At 40.2% G+C, this 24,688-nt stretch overlaps 1 protein-coding gene across 2 annotated transcripts in view; it reads right to left on the bottom strand.

Moving 5' to 3' along the window:
• Window positions 1-1,043: 1,043 nt before the first annotated feature.
• The window catches only part of STAMBPL1 (STAM binding protein like 1), a 52,800-nt gene continuing 29,155 nt past the window's right edge, over window positions 1,044-24,688 (bottom strand). Inside the window, exons 3-11 of one of the 2 annotated variants that reach the window (XM_040254700.1) lie at window positions 22,559-22,776; window positions 17,445-17,520; window positions 15,178-15,273; window positions 12,215-12,590; window positions 10,431-10,555; window positions 6,239-6,376; window positions 4,196-4,308; window positions 2,608-2,707; window positions 1,044-1,363 (exon numbers count right to left, since the gene is read on the bottom strand). In XM_040254700.1, coding sequence (XP_040110634.1) covers window positions 1,307-1,363; window positions 2,608-2,707; window positions 4,196-4,308; window positions 6,239-6,376; window positions 10,431-10,555; window positions 12,215-12,590; window positions 15,178-15,273; window positions 17,445-17,520; window positions 22,559-22,776 — 1,299 coding nt within the window. In that variant the 3' untranslated portion in view covers window positions 1,044-1,306. Of the gene's footprint in view, window positions 1,364-2,607; window positions 2,708-4,195; window positions 4,309-6,238; window positions 6,377-10,430; window positions 10,556-12,214; window positions 12,591-15,177; window positions 15,274-17,444; window positions 17,521-22,558; window positions 22,799-24,688 lie in introns of both variants that reach the window. The other variant, XM_040254701.1, reaches the window with a different exon arrangement.

Raw genomic sequence — 24,688 nt, 5'->3', positions numbered from 1 at the left:
TCCTTCAAGGATTACAGAAATCCTGGCACTAAAAAGTGGAAGCTTGTACATGCAGACAAGAGCATTTAGGATACAATGCCAGGTGGAAGGTAAAATTTGGGAAAGCTGTGGTTGACAGGCAAGACTTTAAAAAGAGAAATTAGATCAGGTTAGCTTGCCTTCCTTTCTTCTTTCTTTTGGGCTAAATTTTCTTCATAATGTTTCCACTCTCAAGGTTTTCCTACCAATTCAATTTGTCAACACACTCCATCAGTCCCTCTTTCCTTTTATTAACCCATTATCTTTCAATCCAGGTAAACACTTTTATTATCCAGGTACCAGTCACAAGCCCCATTCTAAGCCCATTGTATTCATGATACCCTATTCAGTTTAAACATATTTTTCTTCCTATTCCCTGTGCCTTGGTTTATATAGACACTTTTAATTACAAATGTTCTTTTCAAATGATTGTATTTCTTCTTTTTGGTTGAGAATTATCAGCATTTCCTATGCCTCATTTCTTCTCCCTGTCACCCTACTGACTTTCACAGAAACAGGTTTTATGCTTCCATCTGAACCTTTTTTTATTCCTCTCTCAAGTGTCTCTGCTCTTACTCCTCTAAATCAAGTTCATGAATCACAGGTTATCTCAGGCCCTCTGACACCTGACCCCTGGATAGTAGCTCAGGCTCTGGTCTCCTACACTAAGATTGACTGCAGACTCTGAGCCAGGATTCCCTGGCACTGAAAATCACAGGATGGACTCAACTGTCTGCAGCTGTATTTCTTCTCACACTCTTCTGGACCACCCACAGGGAGAAGCTGCAGAAACAGATGGCCTGTCCTAGAGATCACCTGGTACTCAGAATTTCTTGTTTGGAACTGCATTTTACAAGGGAAAAAAAACAGTGAAACATCTGAAGCTCTAAAAACTCATGCAGAGATCTCTCAAAATACCAGACAGTATAACTTTTAAAAACTACGAATCACTATGTTGAACACCTGAAACGTATATAATACTGTACATCAACTATACATCCAAAAAGTAAGCTTAAAATCAGACATGTTGTTTGCAGCACAATTTATTATGTGGTCATAGTATCCAGACACACTAATAGGTACTGACAACTCCACTGTAATCTCTTTTAAGACAAAGCAACCCAAAAATAAAGCGTCAAAATGTGCAAAAGTAATAAATATCAAACTCTCTGATCTAAAATGTATAAATATAAAATATCAGTCATTTCTGGAAACATCTTAAGAAAATCTGGCAACCACGGGTCCATGGTAAGTGTCTGGCGTGGAGGGTGCTAATCTGCAGAAGGTATCACCTCAGATCCAGCACGATTATCTTTATGTCTTTCACCAACACATGTCTGCAGACCTAGGAAAGAAAGACTGGCTTTAGCTCATAATGTTTAACATGACTCTCTCTAGAGGAGGAGTATGAATTTCCCGATTTTAAAATGTTCCTAATTTTGAAAAATATTTCCACTCAGAACAAACATAACCATATATACTCATTTTCAACAGCAAGAAAACTATTTACAGAAGGTGCCAAGTAGCTTTCATGTTAAATAAATCCTAACTTCAAAATCATGTTTCTCTGATGTCTCAGACAGGGAACAGCCAAGTAAACAGAAAAAGATGTATTCAGATAATATTACTCTGGAGTTATACAAAGCTCATCAAAAAACGGGATTACAGTTTTCACTGAACTGCTATGAAAAACTAATTTGGTCATATCAAGCAGTAATAATTCAAGACACATTTAATCTCATTTTCTTTAATAATTGCTTGCTTCTGGGGACTCCAAAGAAAACTATAATTGTTTAAATATATATAGACACACATATATACAGTGATGGGAAGAAAACTTTATATGTAATCAACTCTGCTACAGAAATACTCTTTCCTTTGTAAATAAAATAATAATGACAAGACATCAGAAGGAAATACAAAGACTTTGATTAAGTTTTTGAGATAATAAAATTCTAAACCAAGCAATGATGGGTTTTATTCTATATCATACTGCTACTATTTCCCTCTTAAAAACAGAGGCTTATTTGTTTTATAACTGGAGATTTATACCTCTTAATCTTCATCTATTTCACCCTGTAAACCCCCTACCCTCTGTCAACTACCCATTTGTTCTCTGTATCTATTACTCTGTTTTATTTCTGTTTTTCAGATTCCACATATAAGTGAAACCATATGGTATTTGTCTTTTCTGTATGATTTGTTTCACTTAGCATAATACCCTATAGATTCATCCATATTGTTGCAAATGACAAGATTTTATTTTTTTATGACTGAATAATATTTCACTGTGTGCGTGTGTGTGTGTGTGTGTGTACATATACAATACCACATCTTTTTAAGCCATAGGGGTGTAACATACAGCATAAGGAATATAGTCAATAATATTGTAATAACTTAGTATGGGGACAGATGGTACTAGACTTACTGTGGTGATCATTTCATAAGGTATGAAAATGTTACTAAACTGTACAACTGAAACTAACATATTACATCAGCTATATTTCAATTTTCAATTTTTTAAAAAAAGGAAGGGGTGAAAAGTAAATACTGTGTACAGAAAATAATCAGCATTGTCTATCTACTCACACTGAACAGCCTGGGGTCCTTGGTGTGTGGATGAAAGCCCTTCTTTTTACAAGCGGAAACCTCAACCATGCCAGCGTCAGTGAGCCTGAAGATGCCGGTGCTAAATTTTAGGGAAAAAAGGTACAAAAATTAAGGATCATCTGGGCTTTGCAGATGTTTTATTTGAACGGCACATGCATACATATTCCTCAAATGGAATGGAGAAAGAAGCTACAAACTATAAACTTTACAGTTTTTTTTTTTAATCAATATTGTGCTGGTGGCCTAGAGGAAGACTGGAGATACCAATGCTAATGCCAAGCGCCCGAAGGACAGTAACGGGGCAGTGGGTCACCTTAGAGGAAAAGCCAAGACCCCATGGGAAGAAATTACAAGTGATGGATATTTCTATCCTCTATCTATCGTGTATGCCGTCATACATAAAATGACCGGCATACTCATTTTATTGCACTTCACTTACAGCCCTTTAATGATATTGCATTTTTTACAAATTGAAGGATTGTGGCAATTTTTCATTAAGCAAGTCTACTGGAGCCATTTTCCCAACAGCATCTGCTCACTTCAAATCTCTCTGTCACATTTTGGTAATTCTCACAATACTTCAAATTTTTTTGTTATTGTATTTGTTATGGAAAAGCATGATCAGTGATCTTTGCTATTACTTCTCTGACTTGGTGAAGACTCAGATGACAGCATTTCTGAGTAATATGGTTTTTTAAAATTTAAGGTATGTACAGTGTTTAGACATAATGCTATTGCACACTTAACGGACTACAGTGTGAACCAAAGTTTTATGTGCACTGGGAAACCAAAACATTCATGTGACTTGCGGTAGTTGCTTTATCGTGGTGGTCTGGAACTGACTCTGCAGTATTTCTAAGGTATAACTAATATTTATACAGTCACAGCAAATATGTTTTGAATGCTGGCTATAGTTCCAGGCACCATGCTAAGCCCTTTACATAAACTACCATCTAGGTTCACCCTCATATTAATCTGTGATGGGCAGGTCAGGGATCTGACAAGACTGAGGCTCACAGTGGTCGCTAATCAAGCTGGGATTCCAGTGGCTGACTCCTCTGTTCATAACTGTGCTGCAATAATTGTCCCCAAGACTTAAGAAGATTTTGGAGATAATTAAGCTAAATCTGGAAATTTTTTTTCTTTCTTTTTTTATTGGCCACACTGTGAGGGAAGAGGATCTTAGTTCCCTTCATGCCCCGACGAATGGAAGTGTGGAGTCCTAACCACTGGACCACCAGGGAATTCCCTGAGCTGGACATCTTCTCACAAAAGAAATCATACAACAGAACTAAGATCCCAAATGGCAAACTGAAACATCTGGTTTATCCACTTCAAGGTCACACTAAGTAAAGAAAGAATTCTACGGTAATTCTACCATGGAAAAGATCTTAAAAAGCAAAAGACTGCAGAGCTACACATATTTGGAAGCCAGCAGGAACCAATCTCTTTTCCCTAAGGGCATGGTGTACTTGCTTATCCAAGGGCTTCAACCTGGTGTGCGGGCACACCTGCACCCAGCAGCCCCCGATGAAACCTTACTCACACCCTCTTGAGTTACACTTACTCTTTATGCTTTGGTGAGCAGACGATGGCAATGGCCTCTGGCAACATGAGCTGATAGGAACAGTGAGTGTGGAGATCGACACTGGATAAGAAAGCAGTTTGGGTTGGATGTGTCTATAAAAAGAAAAGAGGACAATCTTATTGAACAAGCAACAGATAAGTCTTGGTCAAAACCAGAGCCCATTCCAAGAAAAAACTCTAGCTATTTGCTTTATCCTTTTTACCACCATGAATCAAATAAGGATTTTGAAAAATGTCATACTGAAAGAATCCTTCCCTTCATACATCTATGGAATAACTATGACTTTGAAAAGAGACTCTCGGGAGTGTTTATAAACTTTCTGCTTATTGGGAAAGATAAAACTGGAGATTTGCCAGAGGCTTTAAACAGATCCTCATTTAATCATTGCAACTCATCTGGGAGATACTTATTATTAATATCTCAGTTTTATGTATAAAGATCCTGAGGCTCCTTTAAGTAACTTGCCTGCAAGGAACAGAACCTCAACTGCAAGGTACCTAAGATATGAAACTGTGCACACAGAAGGAAAATTCTTGCTAAATATATCCCACTATGCTGGTGTCCTTTCATGGGTCTCCACTCTCTACAATAAGAGAAAGGAATTCTCGGAGCTGTTGAAGATGTTTGGCGCTCATCTTGCATGATGAGAAGTAAGGGGAGATTATAAATTAAAAGAACTATCTTCTGGGTTTTAGAAGTGTTTATGAGAGGCAAATCAGAAGTCTATATTTGACTATGAAAAACACATGCATTCATAATGGTTTTTAAATTGACAATAAACTCCAACCACTTTCGAAAAGGAATGTGACCACTTAAATCATGAATCCAAGGTCATATTCATGCTGGGTCCTGGCTTCCTCACTTACTAGTTGTATGACACTGAAAAAATTCTTTAACATCCTCATACCTATGTCATCAGTTGTAAAATAACGATAATAATAATTTTCTTAATGGGATTACTATGAAAATTAAGTGAGACAACCAATGTAAAATTCATAGAACAGTGCCTAGTACACAGAAAGCTGTCAAAATCATTAGCTGTTATGATTGCTGTTATTGCCATTACTGTTATTTTAATAGTGTTATTAAATACTTCTCTATAAAGCAAGCAAAATAAAAGGTGGTTCTTTCTCAGTCTTTGGTGAGACGACGTGTTCCTACCCCAAGCCCAGTGTGAGCCTGGATGGAAAATGTTCACCAAATAGGGAAAACATGGATAGCAAAAGTACCGTATCATCACCTATAACAACTGCTTCAATATTCTGGGTCCCTAGAAGAAAATGTGTTGAGAAATTCGCCGACATGCAAAGTCCACTACTATGTCCCCATTTTATGGAAGAAAAGCTGATGCTGAGATTGCTTAAATCACTTGCCAACATTCCTACAGTGAATTCTTAGCAGAGCTGATATTTAAACTCATGTCTTTCGATTTGTAAGCCCTGTCCTGCTTCTATGGTGGCTGGGTAAATGCTGGAACACAAATTTTTGGTCCCACTCTTTGGCTATATACACAACGGCACAAATATCTGTGGCCTGTAGGGGAGGTATTTATACAATGGAGTGTATGGTCCCTGTTTGACAAGTACACACATTGTTTACAAGAAACATTTTCAGAAACATTTTCAGAAATTTTCTTAATCTACTTTAGACCCACAGCCAGTGGAAAAGGAATATTAATAACTGTCTAATCACATTAGACAGATAAAAATCTGCCTAGGCCTCCATTAGACTACATAAAATCATTAAGACAAGCCAATCTGACTTCCAAAAGTTTCCCTTTTAACTTAGAATGGTAGGAAAAAAAGCATATTTATAATAGCCCTCTCCAAATCCAGATTTGACATATTTAGACATTGCCTCACATTGAAGAAAAAGCTTTAATATTATGTATTTATTACACTTGGAAAAATTAAAAATAATAAATTATTTCAATTAAGCTGAAATTCCTCCAGGAGGAAAAAAGCCTTACACACACACACACACAAACCAACAACAACCTAAAACCCAAAAGGTCGAACGTACATGGATCCACCCCAGAGTGAGGAGATCATGTTGATCCTGAACACTGAATAATTCTTCTACATTCTCCACGTCACAATAGTCTGGTCCCGCAGACTGCTTTGGCACTATTAAGTGGGTAATAGTAAATTCATTATGTGTCTGAAAAACAAAGAGCAAAGAGAATAAACAACACCTGAGAGAGAAAAAAAAAAAAAAGCCTGAGTAGGAAGTGTAATGTTTTAATAAGACTAGAAAGCACCCACCACTTACATCCTCCTCCTCCCACCCACATCACAATTCAAAAACAAAGGCCCAGACTTGAAAACAGATCATTTACCAAAAACTTTGAGAGTCAATTGTTTGGCGCTTGAAACCCATTTTCACAACAGAAAAACGTATCATAAATAGGAATCAGTATCCTGGGCTGATCCCTGGAAGTTTAGATAGTAAGTAAAACGCTGCATTAGAACTGCCATAGAAAAATCAGAATAAAATAGCAGCAGGTTTCTCTGGAAGGGGAGATGGTCATTAAATAATTCTGTGGTTTTATTGAAGGACAATTTCTAATGGTTTGTGAAGGTTGATGGTCTTTCTTATTATTTAATTTCACCTGAAGACTCACGACTTTCTTTTACTATTGCGGGGAGGGATTCACAGGGATTTTCCATAATTAAGACACTGTTTTGGATAGGCAATTATATAAAGGGGAAAGAAAAAAAATCTTTTATCCCTTTGTTGTTGTTCAGTCATTAAATCACGTCCGACTCTTTGCGACCCCATGGACTGTGGCACGCCAGGCCTTCCTTTCCTTCACTATCTCTCACAGTTTGCTCAAACTCATGCCCATTGAGTCAGTGATGCCATCCAACATCTCATCCTCTGTGACCCCCTTCCCCTCCTTTATCCCCTTAGGTAAAAGATAAAGAGTTGAAAGTAGAGGGTTGTAGTGATAGGATCCTCAGGTAAGAGATGTTTGTGCAGTGAGGAGCTATCCCTCCTTCGACAGCACCATCCTGTCTGCTCTCAGGACGCTTCTGCAAACTGGACGCTGTTCCTTTCACCTTGATTATAACACTTCCCTTCACCCCAGCCCCTCCTTTCATGGCTAACTTTATGTATTCTAAACATATGTAATGTAAATATTACCTTTCAAGGGAAGCCCCCTTTTTTTTTGAATTTTAAAAATCATTTATTTATTTTAATTTGGCTGCACTGGGTCTTAGTTGCTGCATGTGGGATCTAGCTCCTTGTCCAGGGATCGAACCCAGGCCCCCGGCATTGGGAGTGCAGAGTCTTAGCCACTGGACCACCAGCGAAGTCCCAAGGGAAACCCTTCTTGACCCTCTTCCATACACCTTCCCAGGATGCCCTACACTTCCACTGAGAGCACCCAGCTCCATTTATAATTAATTAAATGTCTGGTTCTTTATAAGCATCATATAGGTATCGTGTGGCAAGACTGTGGCTGTTGCAGGCTTCTGAATGCCAACATCTAGGGCAGGGCCTGTGAATATCTGTTTGATGAAGGGATGAATGAAGAATGAATGAATCAATCAAACTAAGTACAACAGAAGAACTGTACAAAAAAGACCTTCACGACCCGGATAATCACGATGGTGTGATCACTCACCTAGAGCCTGACATCCTGGAATGTGAAGTCAAGTGGGCCTTAGAAAGCATCACTATGAACAAAGCTAGTGGAGGTGATGGAATTCCAGTGGAGCTATTTCAAATCCTGAAAGATTATGCTGTGAAAGTGCTGCACTCAATATGCCAGCAAATTTGGAAAACTCAGCAGTGGCCACAGGACTGGAAAAGGTCCGTTTTCATTCCAATTCCAAAGAAAGGCAATGCCAAAGAATGCTCAAACTACTGCACAATTGCACTCATCTCACATGCTAGTAAAGTAATGCTCAAAATTCTCCAAGTCAGGCTTCAGCAATACGTGAACCGTGAACTTCCAGATGTTCAAGTTGGTTTTAAAAAATGCAGAGGAACCAGAGATCAAATTGCCAACATCCGCTGGATCATGGAAAAAGCAAGAGAGTTCCAGAAAAACATCTCTTTCTGCTTTATTGACTATGCCAAAGCCTTTGACTGTGTGGATCACAATCAACTGTGGAAAATTCTGAAAGAGATGGGAATACCAGACCACCTGACCTGCCTCTTGAGAAATCTGTATGCAGGTTAGGAAGCAACAGTTAGAACTGGACATGGAACAACAGACTGGTTCCAAATAGGAAAAGGAGTACGTCAAGGCTGTGTACTGTCACACTGCTTATTTAACTTATATGCAGAGTACATCATGAGAAATGCTGGACTGGAAGAAACACAAGCTGGAATCAAGATTGCCGGGAGAAATATCATAACCTCAGATATGCAGATGACACCACTTTTATGGCAGAAAGTGAAGAGGAACTAAAAAGCCTCTTGATGAAAGTGAAAGAGGAGAGTGAAAAAGTTGGTTTAAAGCTCAACATTCAGAAAACGAAGATCATGGCTTCTGGTCCCATCACTTCTTGGGAAATAGATGGGGAAACAGTGGAAACAGTGTCAGACTTTATTTTTTTGGGCTCCAAAATCACTGCAGATGGTGACTGCAGCCATGACATTAAAAGACGCTTACTCCTTGGAAGAAAAGTTATGACCAACCTAGATAGAATATTCAAAAGCAGAGTCATTACTTTGCCGACTAAGGTCTGTCTAGTCAAGGCTATGGTTTTTCCTGTGGTCATGTATGAATGTGAGAGGTGGACTGTGAAGAAGGCTGAGCGCTGAAGAATTGCTGCTTTTGAACTGTGGTGTTGGAGGAGACTCTTGAGAGTCCCTTGGACTGCAAGGAGATCCAACCAGTCCATTCTGAAGGAGATCAGCCCTGGGATTTCTTTGGAAGGAATGATGCTAAAGCTGAAACTCCAGTACTTTGGCCACCTCTTGGGAAGAGTTGACTCATTGGAAAAGACTCTGATGCTGGGAGGGATTGGGGGCAGGAGGAGAAGGGAATGACAGAGGATGAGATGGCTGGATGGCATCACTGATTCGACAGACGTGAGTCTGAGTGAACTCCGGGAGATGGTGATGGACAGGGAGGCCTGGCGTGCTGCGATTCATGGGGTTGCAAAGAGTTGGACACAACTGAGCGACTGAACTGAACTGAACTGAACTGAAGTACAACATGTGGTTTTGGGGAAGACGCATCTATAGCATACTGCCTCCCTGCAGGGCAAAGAAGGTAGCTGTGGGGAGGAAATGACAGGTGCTTATCTTCTCTGCTTCCTCTGCCCTGGAGGAAACCATGATGACGCAACATTGGAATACAGTAGGAGAATGTGTGTTGAATGAAAGTGAAGTCACTCAGTCGTGTCTGACTCTTAGCGACCCCATGGACTGCAGCCTCCCAGGCTCCTCCGTCCATGGGATTTTCCAGGCAAGAGTACTAGAGTGGGGTGCCATTCTCTTCTCCAGGGGATCTTCCTGACTCAGGGATTGAACCCGGGTCTCCCGCATTGCAGGTGGACGCTTTACCCTCTAAGCCACCAGGGAATGAAACATATCATTAACTAACAGTCCTCAAGTAAATGTTTAGGAATGAAAATGTGCCTGGATTCAGAAATATAAACTGATACCCCAAAGAAAGTATATTTTTCTTGAAGTAGAAAAATATACGCATCTTCTCTCTTTTATCTCCTAGTTTGACATTGTCTTTCATCACTTATTTCTGATAAAATCTTCCATACTTAAATATGACCAGTGCTCTGTGATTGCGGTTTCCTGAAACTACTGCTTTAAAGAAAACAACAACACCCTAGCTTTATTCATCACATATCTGAAAAAGGGTGGCAAGATTATCACTGCCACAGATACAAGCAAGTTGAGTTAATTATAGGAATGCATCCAAAACTAACAGTGGCAAGGGAAATCTGATTTAGAAAACTAGACAGTTCTGGAAATCTAACCCCCCCCTTTTTTCTAAACAAAGACTTAATTTACAGTATGATTAGTTCTTTACAACAAACTTTATAGCCTCCCTGAGATTCTGCAATCTATTTTCTAGAAGGATAATTCCACTAATGACAGTATTTTTATCACAATAATCTATATACAGGTAATTTCATCATGACCCTGAGGATGTTTCTGTTCTGCTCAACTCATCACAAGAAAGCCAGTTTTACTGACAGTATCCTGTGCAGAGAAGACATGAAACAGTCCATACCAGCTTCCCACAGAGTATTCCACAGGTTTCTATTCCTCTCACTGTATTGGATTCTGCCAGCAGCAGAAATCTGTGGCAAAGATCTCTTGATAAAACGACGCATCTCAGTCCTTCAACCACGAAATCTAAGAAACAGAAAAGGGAGAAAAAGCTAAAAAAACAAACCTTACATCCCCTCCCTCAAGTGACTACAGATAAATATAAATTCTAAAAATGAAATTATCTGGTGCTCCCCTTCCTGCATTTTGTTTTAAAACCTATAAAAGTGAACAATAACCGGAAGGAAGGTAGAATTGCCCTTTGCATACAGATTGTTTGTGTGTAAGTGGGAAGGTGCAAGCGCTTTTCCATCGTGGGGTCTTAGATCCAATGTTCACACGCGTGCGTGTTGTTTTCACTTGGCGCAAAGCGCAGAAGCTACAGACAACACATCTCATACTCTGTAAGCCTTAGGATATTCTTTTTTCGTGTTTGCCATGTGTTGCTTATATCTTATGAAGTTGGTCATCATTAAGTAATAGCACCATGTTTTCAGCAATAACTAGCAGTAGAGTAATTTATAGCATGACTGCTTATCATAAGTCTTTCCAAATAAAAAGAAATACAAACTCCATCTGACAGCGTTTGCTGGGAAATTTTCCCATTTGGTTTTGGAAACCTGCCAGCACTGATGTAACAGTCCCAAGCAGCACTAATTCTTGGCAGAGACACATAATCCACTGGGAGGTTAACCACCCCTGTGTGCATGTCCTCCTGGGCCAGGGAAATGCTAAATATTTACATTTAATGACTGAGCAAAGTTCTGGACAAACAAGTTTGCCAGCATCTTCTTTCTTCTCCAGTGTTAAGTGTTTACCTTTTAGGATTTATGTGTTTCTTGATTAAAATACATGAATGAAAAAAATGCTCAGAATTTTTCTCTTCTAAAATATCTGTACCGTGATCAAATATAATCTTGTTTATTATGCAGTCTCTGCTCTGCTGCTGCTGCTAAGTCGCTTCAGTCGTGCCCGACTCTGTGCAACCCCAGAGGCGGCAACCCAACAGGCTCCCTTGTCCCTGGGATTCTCCAGGCAAGAACACTGGAATGGGTTGCCATTTCCTTCTCCAAGGCGTGGAAGTGAAAAGTGAAAGTGAAGTCGTTCAGTCCCGTCTGACTCTTCGCGACCCCATGGACTGCAGCCTACCAGGCTCCTCTGCCCATGGGATTTTCCAGGCAAGAGTACTGGAGTGGGCTGCCACTGCCTTCTCTGAGTCGCTGCTCTATCAGGGGGCAAATCACATTTCCTGAATGTTAAGGTTACATATAGCAAAACGCAGATGACACAGTCATTCATACCACATCATAACAGGGGAACTACCACGGCTCATGATAAAATGAGTAGACCCTGCCCAAATGTCACAGAAATAGGGTTCCACAACGAACAGACTTGTGGACACAGTGAGGGGAAGGAGAGGATGGGACAAATTGAGTCAGTAGCGCTGAAACATATACGTCACCATATATAAAATTAGATAGCCAGTGGAAATTTGCTGTATGACCCACAGAGCTCAAATCTGGTGCTCTGTGACAACCAAGAGGGGTGGTATGGGGTGGGAGGTGGGAAGGGGGGCTCAAAAAGGGGGGACATATGTATACCGATGGCTGATTCACTGATGTATGGCAGAAACCAACACAATATTGTAAAGCAGTTATCCTCCAATTAAAAATAAATACATTTAAAAAAATGAAAAACAAACCAAAAAAGAGGTGATTGCATGTCTTGTGGGCGTGTATCACTTACTCTGAACAGCACTTAGAGTGGCAGCTGGCTTTAAGGCCCTGTTGACGGGAGGTGAGTGGCCAGCATAACTAGTTGCGTCGCTTTTATTAGACTGATCTGCAAGTACATTCAGCAAGGAATTGTTCTGGTGTGTGGAAAAGCAGGACAAAGCACTGCCATCGATCTGCTCTGACAGTGCCGGCGTTTCCTGGCTTCGCAGCTGACTCCGGGCTAATTCCTGATTCCGGGCTAATTCCTGCTTCTTGAGCTGATCTTCAAAAATCGAAAACTGCTCTGACTCCAGCTGCTGCTGGCGCATCTGGGCGATCCTCTTCCTTTCCGCCTCAATCAACCTCTGATGCTCCAGTTTTTTGAGGATTTCAGCTTTGTATTTGTTCTAGAAAATGTGGTTGCCACAGGAAAAGGTTAGTTTCCAGGCCAAAAAAGCAGATGCTTTCAATCTTCCAGCAGACACAGCTATATATTCCCACATGCCTACAGGGACACTCCTGAGACCACCAGAGAAATATATAACATAGTGGCTGCTGCTGCTGCTAAGTCGCTTCAGTCGTGTCTGACTCTGTGCGACCCCATAGACGGCAGCCCACCAGGCTCCGCTGTCCCTGGGATTCTCCAGGCAAGAACACTGGAGTGGGTTGCCATTGCCTTCTCCAATGCATGAAAACGAAAAGTGAAAGTGAGGTCGCTCAGTCGTGTCCAACTCTTTACGACCCCATAGACTGTAGCCTCCCAGGCTTTTCCATCCATGGGATTTTCCAAGCAAGAGTACTGGAGTGGGAACACAGTGGCAAAAGCCCCTTAATCTGATTTCAGGAGCAGTTTGGAGTCCGCTCATATTTTACCAGAGATGAGCCAGGATAATCAAGTTCCCTCCATCCTCCTGTGCTTTTAAATACTAGAAAATCAAAGTCAGGACTGTCTGCATAGCCTGGCTGATCAGACCGTTTCACAGAAGGGTCATATTACCCTAGACTGCACTGTCCTATAGTAGCTACTAGCCACATGTGACTATTGAAATTTAATTAAAATGAAATGAAATCTGAAATTCAATCCCCCAGTCCCACTAGCCATGTGTTAAGTACCACAGGTTAGTGGCTCCCATATGAGACAGTGCCGGAGAGAACACTGCCATCATCATCCGAAGCTCTTAGGGACAGTACCACCCTTGAACCCTTTGCATCGGACTCTTGAAGTCATAGAGCTGGGACTTAATGGAGAAGGGGGTATCCCTAAAAAGTGGTTCTCAGAATGGGGTCATCATCTCTATCAGAACAAACTAACAGGAGCTTTGTTAAAAATGATGATTCTCAAACTCCCCAGCCTTAACAAAAATATCTAGGGTCAGAGAATTAATCTTTAAGAAGCTTCCCAAATCATTCTGTTGAAAACTAAACTTTGGGAGCTACTAGGAGGCTGGAGCGAGGTGGGGGACACAGTTTGAAGCAGCACTTTATGTTCACGAATCTCCTGGGTCCTGTTACAGGGCAGACTGGCATTCAGCAGGTCTGGGGAGGGGCCAGAGAATCTGCATTCTACCAGACTGCAGGTGATGTGAGTGTTGCCTGCAGCAAAGGCTTATTGCCATGTCTATGTCTCCCAGACATAAAGGCTGCCATGCTACCCCCCAAATATTTCTACTTGTCATATACTTGGGATCCTATTGTGGACTATCCTTAGTGTCACTAACAGCAGACCACAACTGCTGACGCTGTTCCTCCCAGAGAGCAGAGGGGACTAGCGTTCACACCGCTGAGTAGGGAGGGGAACTCAACAGGCTTCGCACCCCCCTTCCTGTTGTCCTGTCTGGGCCGCCAAAATTACTTCAATCTTTCGCGTGTGTGCTTGCTAAGTCACTTCAGTCGCATCTGATTCTTTGCGACTCTATGGACTGCAGCCCATCAGGCCCCTCTGTCCATAGGGATTTTCCAAGCAGGAATACTGGAGTAGGTTACCATGCCCTCCTCCAGGGGAATCTTCCTGACCAAGGTCAGGCAGGGTCTTTACCACTTTAACCCTTTCCCAGGGGCCACCTGGGAAGCCCCAATCTTTCACAGTTCAAATCAAATGATCACTATCCACACTGGAGGGAATCTTCTGATTTCAACCTTCCTTCTGTTACTCAGTGCACATGGCTCACTCAAACCTACTTCCAGGACGCCAAAGGAAGTAAACAAGGCCTGTGACCATGTTCAGCAGTAACGAGACTGGACTGAACTGAGAATCAGTAAGAGTGAAACTTTCAAAGCACATAAACACACAGTCAAACAAAACAGCAAAAAGAAGCTGTAAACCTTAAGAGTTCAAGTGCTGAACTGGAATATCTTATAGACTAATCGGTCAGTTTCATCACTTAATGCCCTTTGACCTCAGACATAATTTTTCTTTTCACTCTCTATTTAATAAGAATCCAGAAGTCATCATCCTTTGATGATATGATTACATTTCACTCATATAGCTAGTATTATTCTATGTTATTATAGCAATTATAATATTTAAGAATAACATAACATTAAAATATTTAAGAATCAAATTAGATACCTCAGAAACTATGTACTATTCTCCCTACCTCTCTTATTGCCTCCTTTCATTGCTAAAGAGCAGCCATCTGGTTCAAGATTACACTGGCAAGAGTTGGTCAAAAAGCTCTGTTTATTCTTTTTTTCCCCCAACTTTAAACTTTTAATTTTGTATTGGGGTATAGCCAACTGACAATGTTGTGGTAGCCTCAGGTAAACAGTGAAGGAACACTCTGGTTAACTTACTGTAGAAAGTCTATTTTCTAATGCTTCACTTTATTAGATCTTGTTGGGGAATAAAAATTTAAAAATCTTTGTGTTTTCCATCACTGTTTCTTTAATTTTAACTTAAATGCATATGAGATTTGAAAAACTCATGAAAATAAAATTCAAAAAAATATTTGCACAGAAAACAATTCAGGAAATAAATGTACCAATTGAACTTACTTTGCTTTGCAAATATTCTTGGTATTCTACGTTGTATTTCTTTAAAAGGTCCTTTTTCAATTCATCTGTCCTTGGGAATGCAATCTCCTTCAGTTTCTTTTAAAAATATATATATACATATTGATTAGTAGAATTTTCAGTATAGTCTTTCAGATCATCAGCTGAGAAAGGAAAACAACTGGTATGTGTATTAGAAATCAAGACACAAGTAACCAAACAGGAAGGTGGAAAAATCAATATTTTCTAGGGCTCCAAAATACAACTTTTCAGTAAAGAAGAGAAAAAATTATCCCCTTTGTAAGACCTTTTTTGACTCCACTGGTTAGGTAAGCATTTTGTATAGGGAGGTACCTCATTTTCAGGTAGTGGATTTGTAACTGCACATTCCATGGTATGTAAATTATATGGCATCATAGTTAAAAGGGACATTGGAGAACACGGTAAGTAGAGATCCCTAGGCTTAGCGGGACTGTAAAAAGCAGCTGAGGCACCTTTTATAAAAATATAGATCCCCAAGCCTAACCCCAGGTTTACTGAATCAACATAGTCAGAGAAAGGGTTGGGATCTGTATCTCAAACAACTTCTCAGTGATTCTTGATGGCATGAAAATACCGTCCAAGTACCCACCCCAGCCTTAGTACAGATGAGGAAACAAAGGCTCAGAGAGATCAAAAGGCTTGTCCAGCGTCATATAACTGACTTATGGTCTCCTTATGACTAAAACCCAAAACGCCTAACTCTAGCTAAGCTCTTCCATTAAAATTTCTGTGCTCTTAATTTTTTGTCATCCATTGATCCATTTATTCAATGAGCACAAACAGAAAATGTATATGCTTTTGCAGAATTTTCTCTCTATGAGTGAAAATAAGAATAATCCTAAATTAGAGTGGGCTTCCCTTGTAGCTCAGTCGGTAAACAATCTGCCTGCAATGTAGGAGACCTGAGTTCAATCCCTGGGCCGGGAAGATCCCCTGGAGAAGGAAATGGCGACCCCCTCCAGTATTCTTGCCTGTAAAATCCCATGGACAGAGGAGCCTGGCAGGCTGCAGTCCATGGGGTTGCAAGAGTCAGACATGACTTAGCAACTAAACCACCACCACCAAATTAGAATAAAAGAGTCATCTTGGCAGCCTAACACCTTGGTTTTCATCCAGAACTTTCTGACATTAAATGAACAAGAGAACTGAAGGGAAATGTTACACGAAGGCTGGATAAGCAAGGACCCTTCAGACAGTGTACAGAAATTTAACAGTGAAGATGACCATTTGTGTCCTACTTACAGGCACCCTCAGGCCTGACATAACTGGTTGTTGTAGTTTAGTTGCTAAGTGGTGTCTGACTCTTTTGTGACACCATGGAATGTAGCCCACCATGCTCCTCTGTCCATGGGATTTCCCAGGCAAGAATACTGGAGTAGGTGGCCATTTCCCTCTCCAGGGGATCTTCCTGACCCAAGGATCCAATCCACATCTCCTGCATTGCAAGTGGATTCATGACCACTGAGCCACAAGGGAAGCCCGACATAACTGGCTAAGAGCGTTTTTATTCCATTATGTGGTAAAATATTTTTGGAGAGTAATTTCAAATTTCATGTTGTGATTGACTTTGTGTACATTAACTCCATCACATAAAATCAATCCAAACTACTTAAGATAAATAAATGGAAAACATTGCTTAAATGTTATATAAGAGGATATATTGTCAGCTAAAGATATCTGAAACTATATATGTAGCAAACATTGATGCTAAATAAATACATTTCAACAGCCTTCCTTTTCCTTTGGAATATTTCAGGTCACTCACTAAAGACTTCATTGTCTAAGAGGTGAGTACTATTAGAAGAAAATGACCGAACTTTGTGGCTGCCTTGATAATCAACACTGATTTTCAAATAGGTATTGAGTTGAGGATTGTATGGAATAATCAAAACCAGCCAAAATGATTGTCTTAAATAAATATGGGGAAAGAGACAACTATTCTTTCAATCTCTGAGAGGAATCATAAAATAATTCCTTCTTCACATCATAAGATAAGTGCATTCTTGATTTTTTTCTTTTCTTCTCCCAGTTTTAAGCAGACATCCCACAGTAATGATGACTAAAGGTCTAAGAAGAGATTGAAATATCATAGCTAATGGAATGATTTTTTTTTTTTTTTTTGCACTGAAACTCTCGAGAGGATTAGACAGAGGAGGAAAGAAAAGGGATGAATCAATAATGGATACTTAGGGAACTTGAACCTCTGGAGAGAGTTGATCACTCAATACCTTCATAATATCTTGCTTTTCAGGTACTGCACATTGCTGGTAATCCCGATGGTTGGGAAGCTTTTCTACAAATAATCTGGAGAAAGAGAAAACACATCCTTAGAGTTATATGACAGTAAAAGCTCAGTGATGGTTTCTAATCTAAGAATGAACCTCCTTTTCAAAAGGACACGGTTAATGACATTTTTTATCTGTACTCAGTCGTGTCCAACTCTTTGTGACCCTATGGACTGTAATCCGCCAGGCTCTTCCTTCATGGGATTGTCCAGGCAAGAATACTGGAGTGGGCTGCCATTTTCCTTCTTATTTAACCTATATTCTTTCCATCTGCCATCAAAGGTTGGTATGAATATGATTTTGGCATTACAGAGGAATTAAGCTCGGCAAACTAAGCACTGAGGTTAAGAGGGTTAAAGTCAGGATGCTTCTCAACAGATCACATCACTTTAGTTTTTCTCAGGTCTTGGGCACTTAACCCCACTAGAGCACCATTCTACTTGTGTATGTATAGTGCTGGCAACACTGAGTGTCACATGAAAATGTAAGAGTTCGGAAAGACGGATAAAAAACACCTTCTCATAGAAACAGACTCAAAGGGCCACTGATGAATCAGCAGTGCCATGGTGTGAAAGTTACCCAGTTGTGCCCAACTCTGTAATCCCATGGAATAGTCCATGGCATTCTCCAGGCCAGAAGACTGGAGTGGGTAGCTGTTCCCTTCTCCAGGGGATCTTCCCAACCCAGGGATCGAACCCAGGTTTCCCACATTGTGGGAGGATTCTTTACCAGCTGAGCCACCAGGGAAGCGCGACATGGTATACATATGTGTATTAAAACCTTGTATATGAAAATTCATAACTCAGATAAATGTCAGCCAGAATCCTTAATGGAATCTCACAGGCCAGTACAGTAATGTTCAAAATTCTCCAAGACAGGCTTCAGCAATACATGAACCGTGAACTTCCTGACGTTCAAGCTGGTTTTAGAAAATGCAGAGGAACCAGAGATCAAATTGCCAACATCCGCTGGATCATCAAAAAAGGAAGAGAGTTCCAGAAAAACATCTATTTCTGCTTTATTGACTATGCCAAAGCCTTTGACTGTGTGCATCACAAGAAACTGTGGAAAATTCTGAAAGAGATGGGAATACCAGACCACCTGACCTGCCTCTAGAGAAATCTGTATGCAGGTCAGGAAGCAACAGTTAGAACTGGACATGGAACAATAGACTGATTCCAAATAGGAAAAGGAGTACGTCAAGGCTGTATATTGTCACCCTGCTTATTTAACTTATATGCAGAGTACATCATGAGAAACGCTGGGCTGGAAGAAGCACAAGCTGGAATCAAGATGGCTGGGAGAAATATCAATAACCTCAGATATGCAGATGACACCACCCTTATGGCAGAAAGTGAAGAGGAACTAAAAAGCCTCTTGATGAAACTGAAAGAGAGTGAAAAAGTTGGCTTAAAGCTCCACATTCAGAAAACTAAGATCATGGCATCTGGTCCCATCACTTCATGGCAAATAGATGGGGAAACAGTGGAAACAGTGACAGACTATTTTTGGTGGCTCCAAAATCACTGCAGATGGTGATTGTAGCCATGAAATTAAAAGACACTTACTCCTTGGAAGGAAAGTTATGACCAACCTAGATAGTATATTCAAAAGCAGAGACATTACTTTGCCAACAAAGGTCTATCTAGTCAAGGCTATGGTTTTTCCAGTGGTCATGTATGGATGTGAGAGTTGGACTGTGAAGAAACCTGAGCGCCAAGGAATGGATGCTTTTGAACTGTGGTGTTGGAGAAGACTCTTGAGAGTCCCTTGGACTGCAAGGAGATCCAACCAGTCCATTCTAAAGGAGATCAGTCCTGGGTGTTCATTGGAAAGAACTAAAGTACTTTGGCCACCGGATGTGAAGAGTTGACTAATTGGAAAAGACTCTGATGCTGGGAGGGATTGGGGGCAGGAAGAGAAAGGGACGACAGAGGGTGAGATGGCTGGATGGCATCACCGACTCGATGGACATGAGTTTGCGTGAACTCCAGGAGTTGGTGATGGATAAGGAGGTCTGGCGTGCTGCGATTCATGGGGTCGCAGAGTCGGACACGACTGAGTGACTGAACTGAACTGAATTAAGAGTTAATTATTTTTCATCACCTTTTCAGGAACAAGGGACAGTAAAAACGAAGGGAAATCCTTACAGCAAACCAGGTTCATTGTTTCCAGGTAAAGTTAAGGTTTTGCTTCCACTAGGGCATGAAGTTTTGTTTTTTTTTTCCTCTTACTGATGTATCCTCAGCCTGTAGAATAGTGTCCATCTCATCATAATAAATGCCCAATAAATATTTGTTACATGAACGAATGGCCCTTAGAGCAAATACTAGTTTTGATTAACATAGTAGCACATTCTTCCTTCCTCTGAAATTGTTTAATTATTGATTCACCACAGACATGTTTCAATTAACTACTTAGTTTTTTATTGGCTGAAAGAGGTTAGGCTATACTGCAGTAACTTAACAACCTCCAAAGCTCAGGGTCCTAAAATAACAAATGTTTATTTCCCAGGTATGGTTGGTATCAGTACAAGCTGGGGTTTGTGAGAAGGTTCAGATACTTGGGAAACCAAGCTGATGGAGGATGGAAACCGATGGAGACCCTGGTATCTTGTAGTTACTCTGTTTGGAACATAGGTCAGGGAAAGAAAAGGGACTGGAGCATCACTAAGGACTTCTGATTGTTTCAGGTTGGAGCTGATACATGTAATTTTCCTTCACATTTCATTAGGCAGAACTCCTCATATCTTCCTAACTGCAGAATGGCTAGGTCTCCTTTACAGAAATGAGAATAGGAATTTTTGACCACTAAGAATATCTACACCTATGGGTGGCTCAGATGGTAAGTTAAGGAATCAGAAGATAAGGAATCTGCCTGCAATGCAGAAGTCCTGGGTTTGATCCTTGGGTCAGGAAGATTCCCCAGAGAATGGAATGGCAATCCACTCCAGTATTCTTGCCTGGAGAATCCCATGGACAGAGGAGCCTCACAGGTTCCAGTCCATGGGGTTGCAAAGAGTTGTACATGAATGAGCAACTTTCATTTATAATTATTGATGTTCTGTTGTTTACAAATCGTATACACTTACATCTCGTCTACTGAATGCATAGGCATGGTATTATAATTCTTATTTCTCAAATGAGAAAATTAAAGCTTACATAAACTACATAAGGTGTCAGTTACCTAAGTCTTTTATATGTAGATTAAAGTCACTGATATGCAGAGATGAAGAGACCTCAGATTTTCACCTATAAGCCTTTAATTTATGTAGATGAGAAATTGAACTCACAGCAGATAACTGAACTAATGGTCATATCGTTAGTGTTGGGAGAGAATTCAAATATTCTGATTCCTCAGCAACTCAGAGAGATGTGTGTGCACTTAGTCACTCAGTCATGAACAATTCTTTGTGACCCCATGGACTGTATGTAGCCCACCAGCCTCCTCTGTCCATGGAATTTTCCAGGCAAGAATACTGGAGTGGGTTGCCATTTCCAACTCCAGAGGATCATCCCGACCCAGGGATCGAACCCAAGTCTGATGGGTCTCCTGCATCAGCAGGTGGATTCTTTACCACTGGTGCCAATGAGAAGCCTTCAGATAGTATAGTGGCCCTTCACCACTTATGTGTGTGTGCAAAACTCAGAAGGTGAAAAAAATATTATAAATTTGTAACTTACACTTCAGAAACTAAAATGGAAAATGTGTACTATCGATGACAGTTGATAACATCCAATTTGATAGTTATTTCTTAACCTTCTTGAAAGTCTCTGATTTTTCCCAGTTAAAATGAATGTTGCCAACTATTCTCTAAATTTCCAATAAGTTAATTAACGTGAATAAAATGAAGAGATCACTTTGCATACTATACTAATTGCCTTTAATTTCACCCATGGTAGAATCATGGATGCAGCATTTAAAAGACCTTGACTTCCCTGGTGGTGCAGTGGATAAGAATCTGTTTGCCAGTGCAGATGACACAGGTTTGATCCTTGGCCGGAGAAGATCCCACGTGCTGAGGAGCAACTAAGCCCATGTGCCACAACTACTAAGCTAGGGCTTTATGGCCTGAGAGCGTCCACTACTGAAGCCCCTGTGCTTACAGCCTGTGCTCCACAACAAGAGAAGCCCCCCAGCACCACAACTGGCTACAATTCCAGAAAGGCTGCACAAAGCACCAAACACCCATCGCAGCCAAAACCAAGTTTTAAAAAACAGTTAATCTTTTCAATTTCTTGCATGTTCTCAGATTAAATCCCCAAGTAAATTAATACACTTAATCAATGAGTGATTTTCAGTGGAAACAAAGATAAGGGCTTCGACTCTGATGAGATCACTTTTGGTAACAGGAGATCTTCACAATCAGTAAGAGGGCAAATTGGTATAGGAAGTCCAAATCCCGTTTTTTTAGTTCAAATGAGGATACATTATTAACAAATATCTAATGTGAAGTGTGATATTTTTACATGACTATTTTGATGTTGCTACTTTCAACCTATTGGAAGATCTTTTATACACAATTCTTACACAGCTAAATAACTGCCTTAAGAAATACTGACTGCAATGTTAAATCAACTACTACACTCTGTGCCCCAATCAGTTCCTTCCTAGGATCGTCGATTTACCCCTTGTTTCAACCCATCAAATTAAATTGCAAGAATGTTCATGGCACGTTTCAGATGCTCTAGATAGAGCCACAATATGATGTCTGCTCTCAAAGGCTTGCATTCTTGTGAACGGAGAATGACAGGCAACAAGAAATTTTGTGGAGAGAGAGAAGCAGGCACTCAGGTTACAGTGCTGGCCTATGGATATACATCCCTGTACCTCAGGCATCTCTGCTCTTCCACCCCTAAGCCTCAGAGATGATATTGGAACACCTTTGAGTACACGACTTGGTAACTTAAAAACCTGGCCCTCTCCTGCTTCTGGAGATTGTAAATTTGATCTGAGTATGAATACATGCCTGGCATTGAAGCTGTCTCATCAAAATAGCATGTAAATATTTGTTCCCAATGTTCTCATTTCAAAGATCTCCAAGATAAAATACTTACGTTATAAATTTATTATAGAGGACAAATGCACTTTCCAGGTTTCCTTCTTCCAAATACACAGACGCCATCCTCTCCATTTCTACTCCGGATCTAAAGTAGCGGCGTGGAGTGATATCTTCATTGATGGTGATGTTCCCGCCCAGCTTGCTTAGGGCACGGACTCGTTCTTCTGGGGTGAGGGAGACATCCGTGTGGTCTGGCATCGCAGCTAACTTTCTCTGCAGAGCCAAATTTGAATCTCTGGTTATAAGAAGAAATGAACAGACTGAAATTATAGATGTATTTTTTGTACTAAATATCTGACATCAGTACCTAAGGAAAGTTTTTTTTTTTTTTAAATGAGTTAATAACATGATAAAAGTGAGGTCTTTTTGCTTAAACATGTGGTCTGCACACCAAAAAAGCACATATCTGCAGGGTAAACACACCCTTTTGGACTAAGATGTCTTGCAGGTTTCAGCTACAGTTATGTGGCAGTTCCTGGGTATGTGAATGTTATAGGTCATTTTAGGTAAAATATCATTGTCCATTATATCCTTATGGAAGTAAGCCAAGAGATGGATTCCTGCCAGGGTAGGGATCATATCATTATACTTGAAGGGTCTCCAAGACATGTTTTGGATCCAAAGTTACTGTATGTATTCAGTTCTATTCCAAAATACATTTGGTTTAATGAGAAGCTTTCAGGGCCTTTTTGCATCTTTACCAAGTGAATAAAACCCCACCAGTAAGTCTTAGAGAAGCATTTTTCAGCATATGGAAACACCACCTGCCCGCGCCCCCCCCCCCGCCCCGCACTACCCCCCAGCCCCCCAACATAATTATACTGTTAATTCATCCCTAAGAAAATAATGATAATAACTGAAAAAGGATCTGTGATATTAATACATTCGTGTTTTATTAATAAAACCACATACACATTTGGAAAAACACAGAACATATAAATTCAGGATAATTATTCAATAAAAAGTCAGTACTTATGAAAGGTGAAAAAGTCAACAATTTTTTTTTTTCCTGTTAAAGGCCCTATAGCACATCTCTTAGGCTCTGTGGGACAGAGTCTCTGTGGCAGCTTCTCAGCTCTGCTGGTGAGGAAACAGCATAAAGCCCATGTAACCAAATAATCCTGACTGTGTTCCAAGAATGCTGTTATATGACCACAGATTAATGCTTCAGTGACATCAGAAAAAAAATCTAGGAAAATTAGGGCAGACTTCCAGCATTGCATGCATAAAAGTAACTTGTCCATTTTTTTACGATGCAGTCTATGCTGAGTTATAATTATTTGTTTACAAGTATTTTTGACTCATTATAAGCTCCTTGAAGGAAAGGAATCATTTTACACTCATCTTTGTGCTCTGGAATATAGTATAGTCCCTGTAACACAAATGATAACCAATAAATACATCAAATAAAGGAAGAAGACAGAAAGGGAACAATGTGATTATAATTAGACTATCTTTTTACCTGAAGAAAAAAATATTTATTTTCCATCTATGGGAATGGTGCTACTCTGCTTAAGCTTAAAACTGGTTTCAGAGATAAACTGGGAAACAGCCTAAACTCTTCATCAATCTATAATTTTTCTATAATTTTTCAAAATGAACTTCTTGGATGTAAATAAAATTTTCCAGATGACAAAGCCTTAGTGTTCATTTTTTACATTGACATGTCCACTAAAATTTTAATTATTTTCACATAACGGTCTAGAAAAACACACAAGGAACTGCAGGAAAATGACTCCTACGGAGGTGGAAATGTGACAGTCTTGACAATACAGTGTCAGAAAATAAAAAGTGCCTACAACTTTCTGCCCCTCAAACATACTCACAAAAGCAACTGAGCAACTGTGAAGGACTTTTTCCACTGAGAGAGAATACTACCCTATTTCAGAGCAAGCACTAGGCCCCCTATTTGCGTTCTGGTGCTAAGCTTTGTGTGTATAGGGTATTCAGTATATTGCTGCCCCCAGGGCGACAAGTTTAGTGAGTGGGTTTGGAAGTGTCATCAGGAGAAGGTGGATGGTAATGACAACCTTTGTTTATCAAGCCCCAGTGATAGGCTGGTAACATTAAAACTATGGTTTCCAAAAGTCGTAAGGCACAAAGTACAAAACTGGGCCATGGAGAT

This window comes from Oryx dammah, unplaced genomic scaffold, assembly GCF_014754425.2.
Source record: "Oryx dammah isolate SB20612 unplaced genomic scaffold, SCBI_Odam_1.1 HiC_scaffold_14, whole genome shotgun sequence".
Taxonomy (NCBI): domain Eukaryota; kingdom Metazoa; phylum Chordata; class Mammalia; order Artiodactyla; family Bovidae; genus Oryx; species Oryx dammah.
The sequence above is the reverse complement of the archived record's forward strand: the minus strand, read 5'-3'. Positions and strand labels throughout refer to the sequence as shown.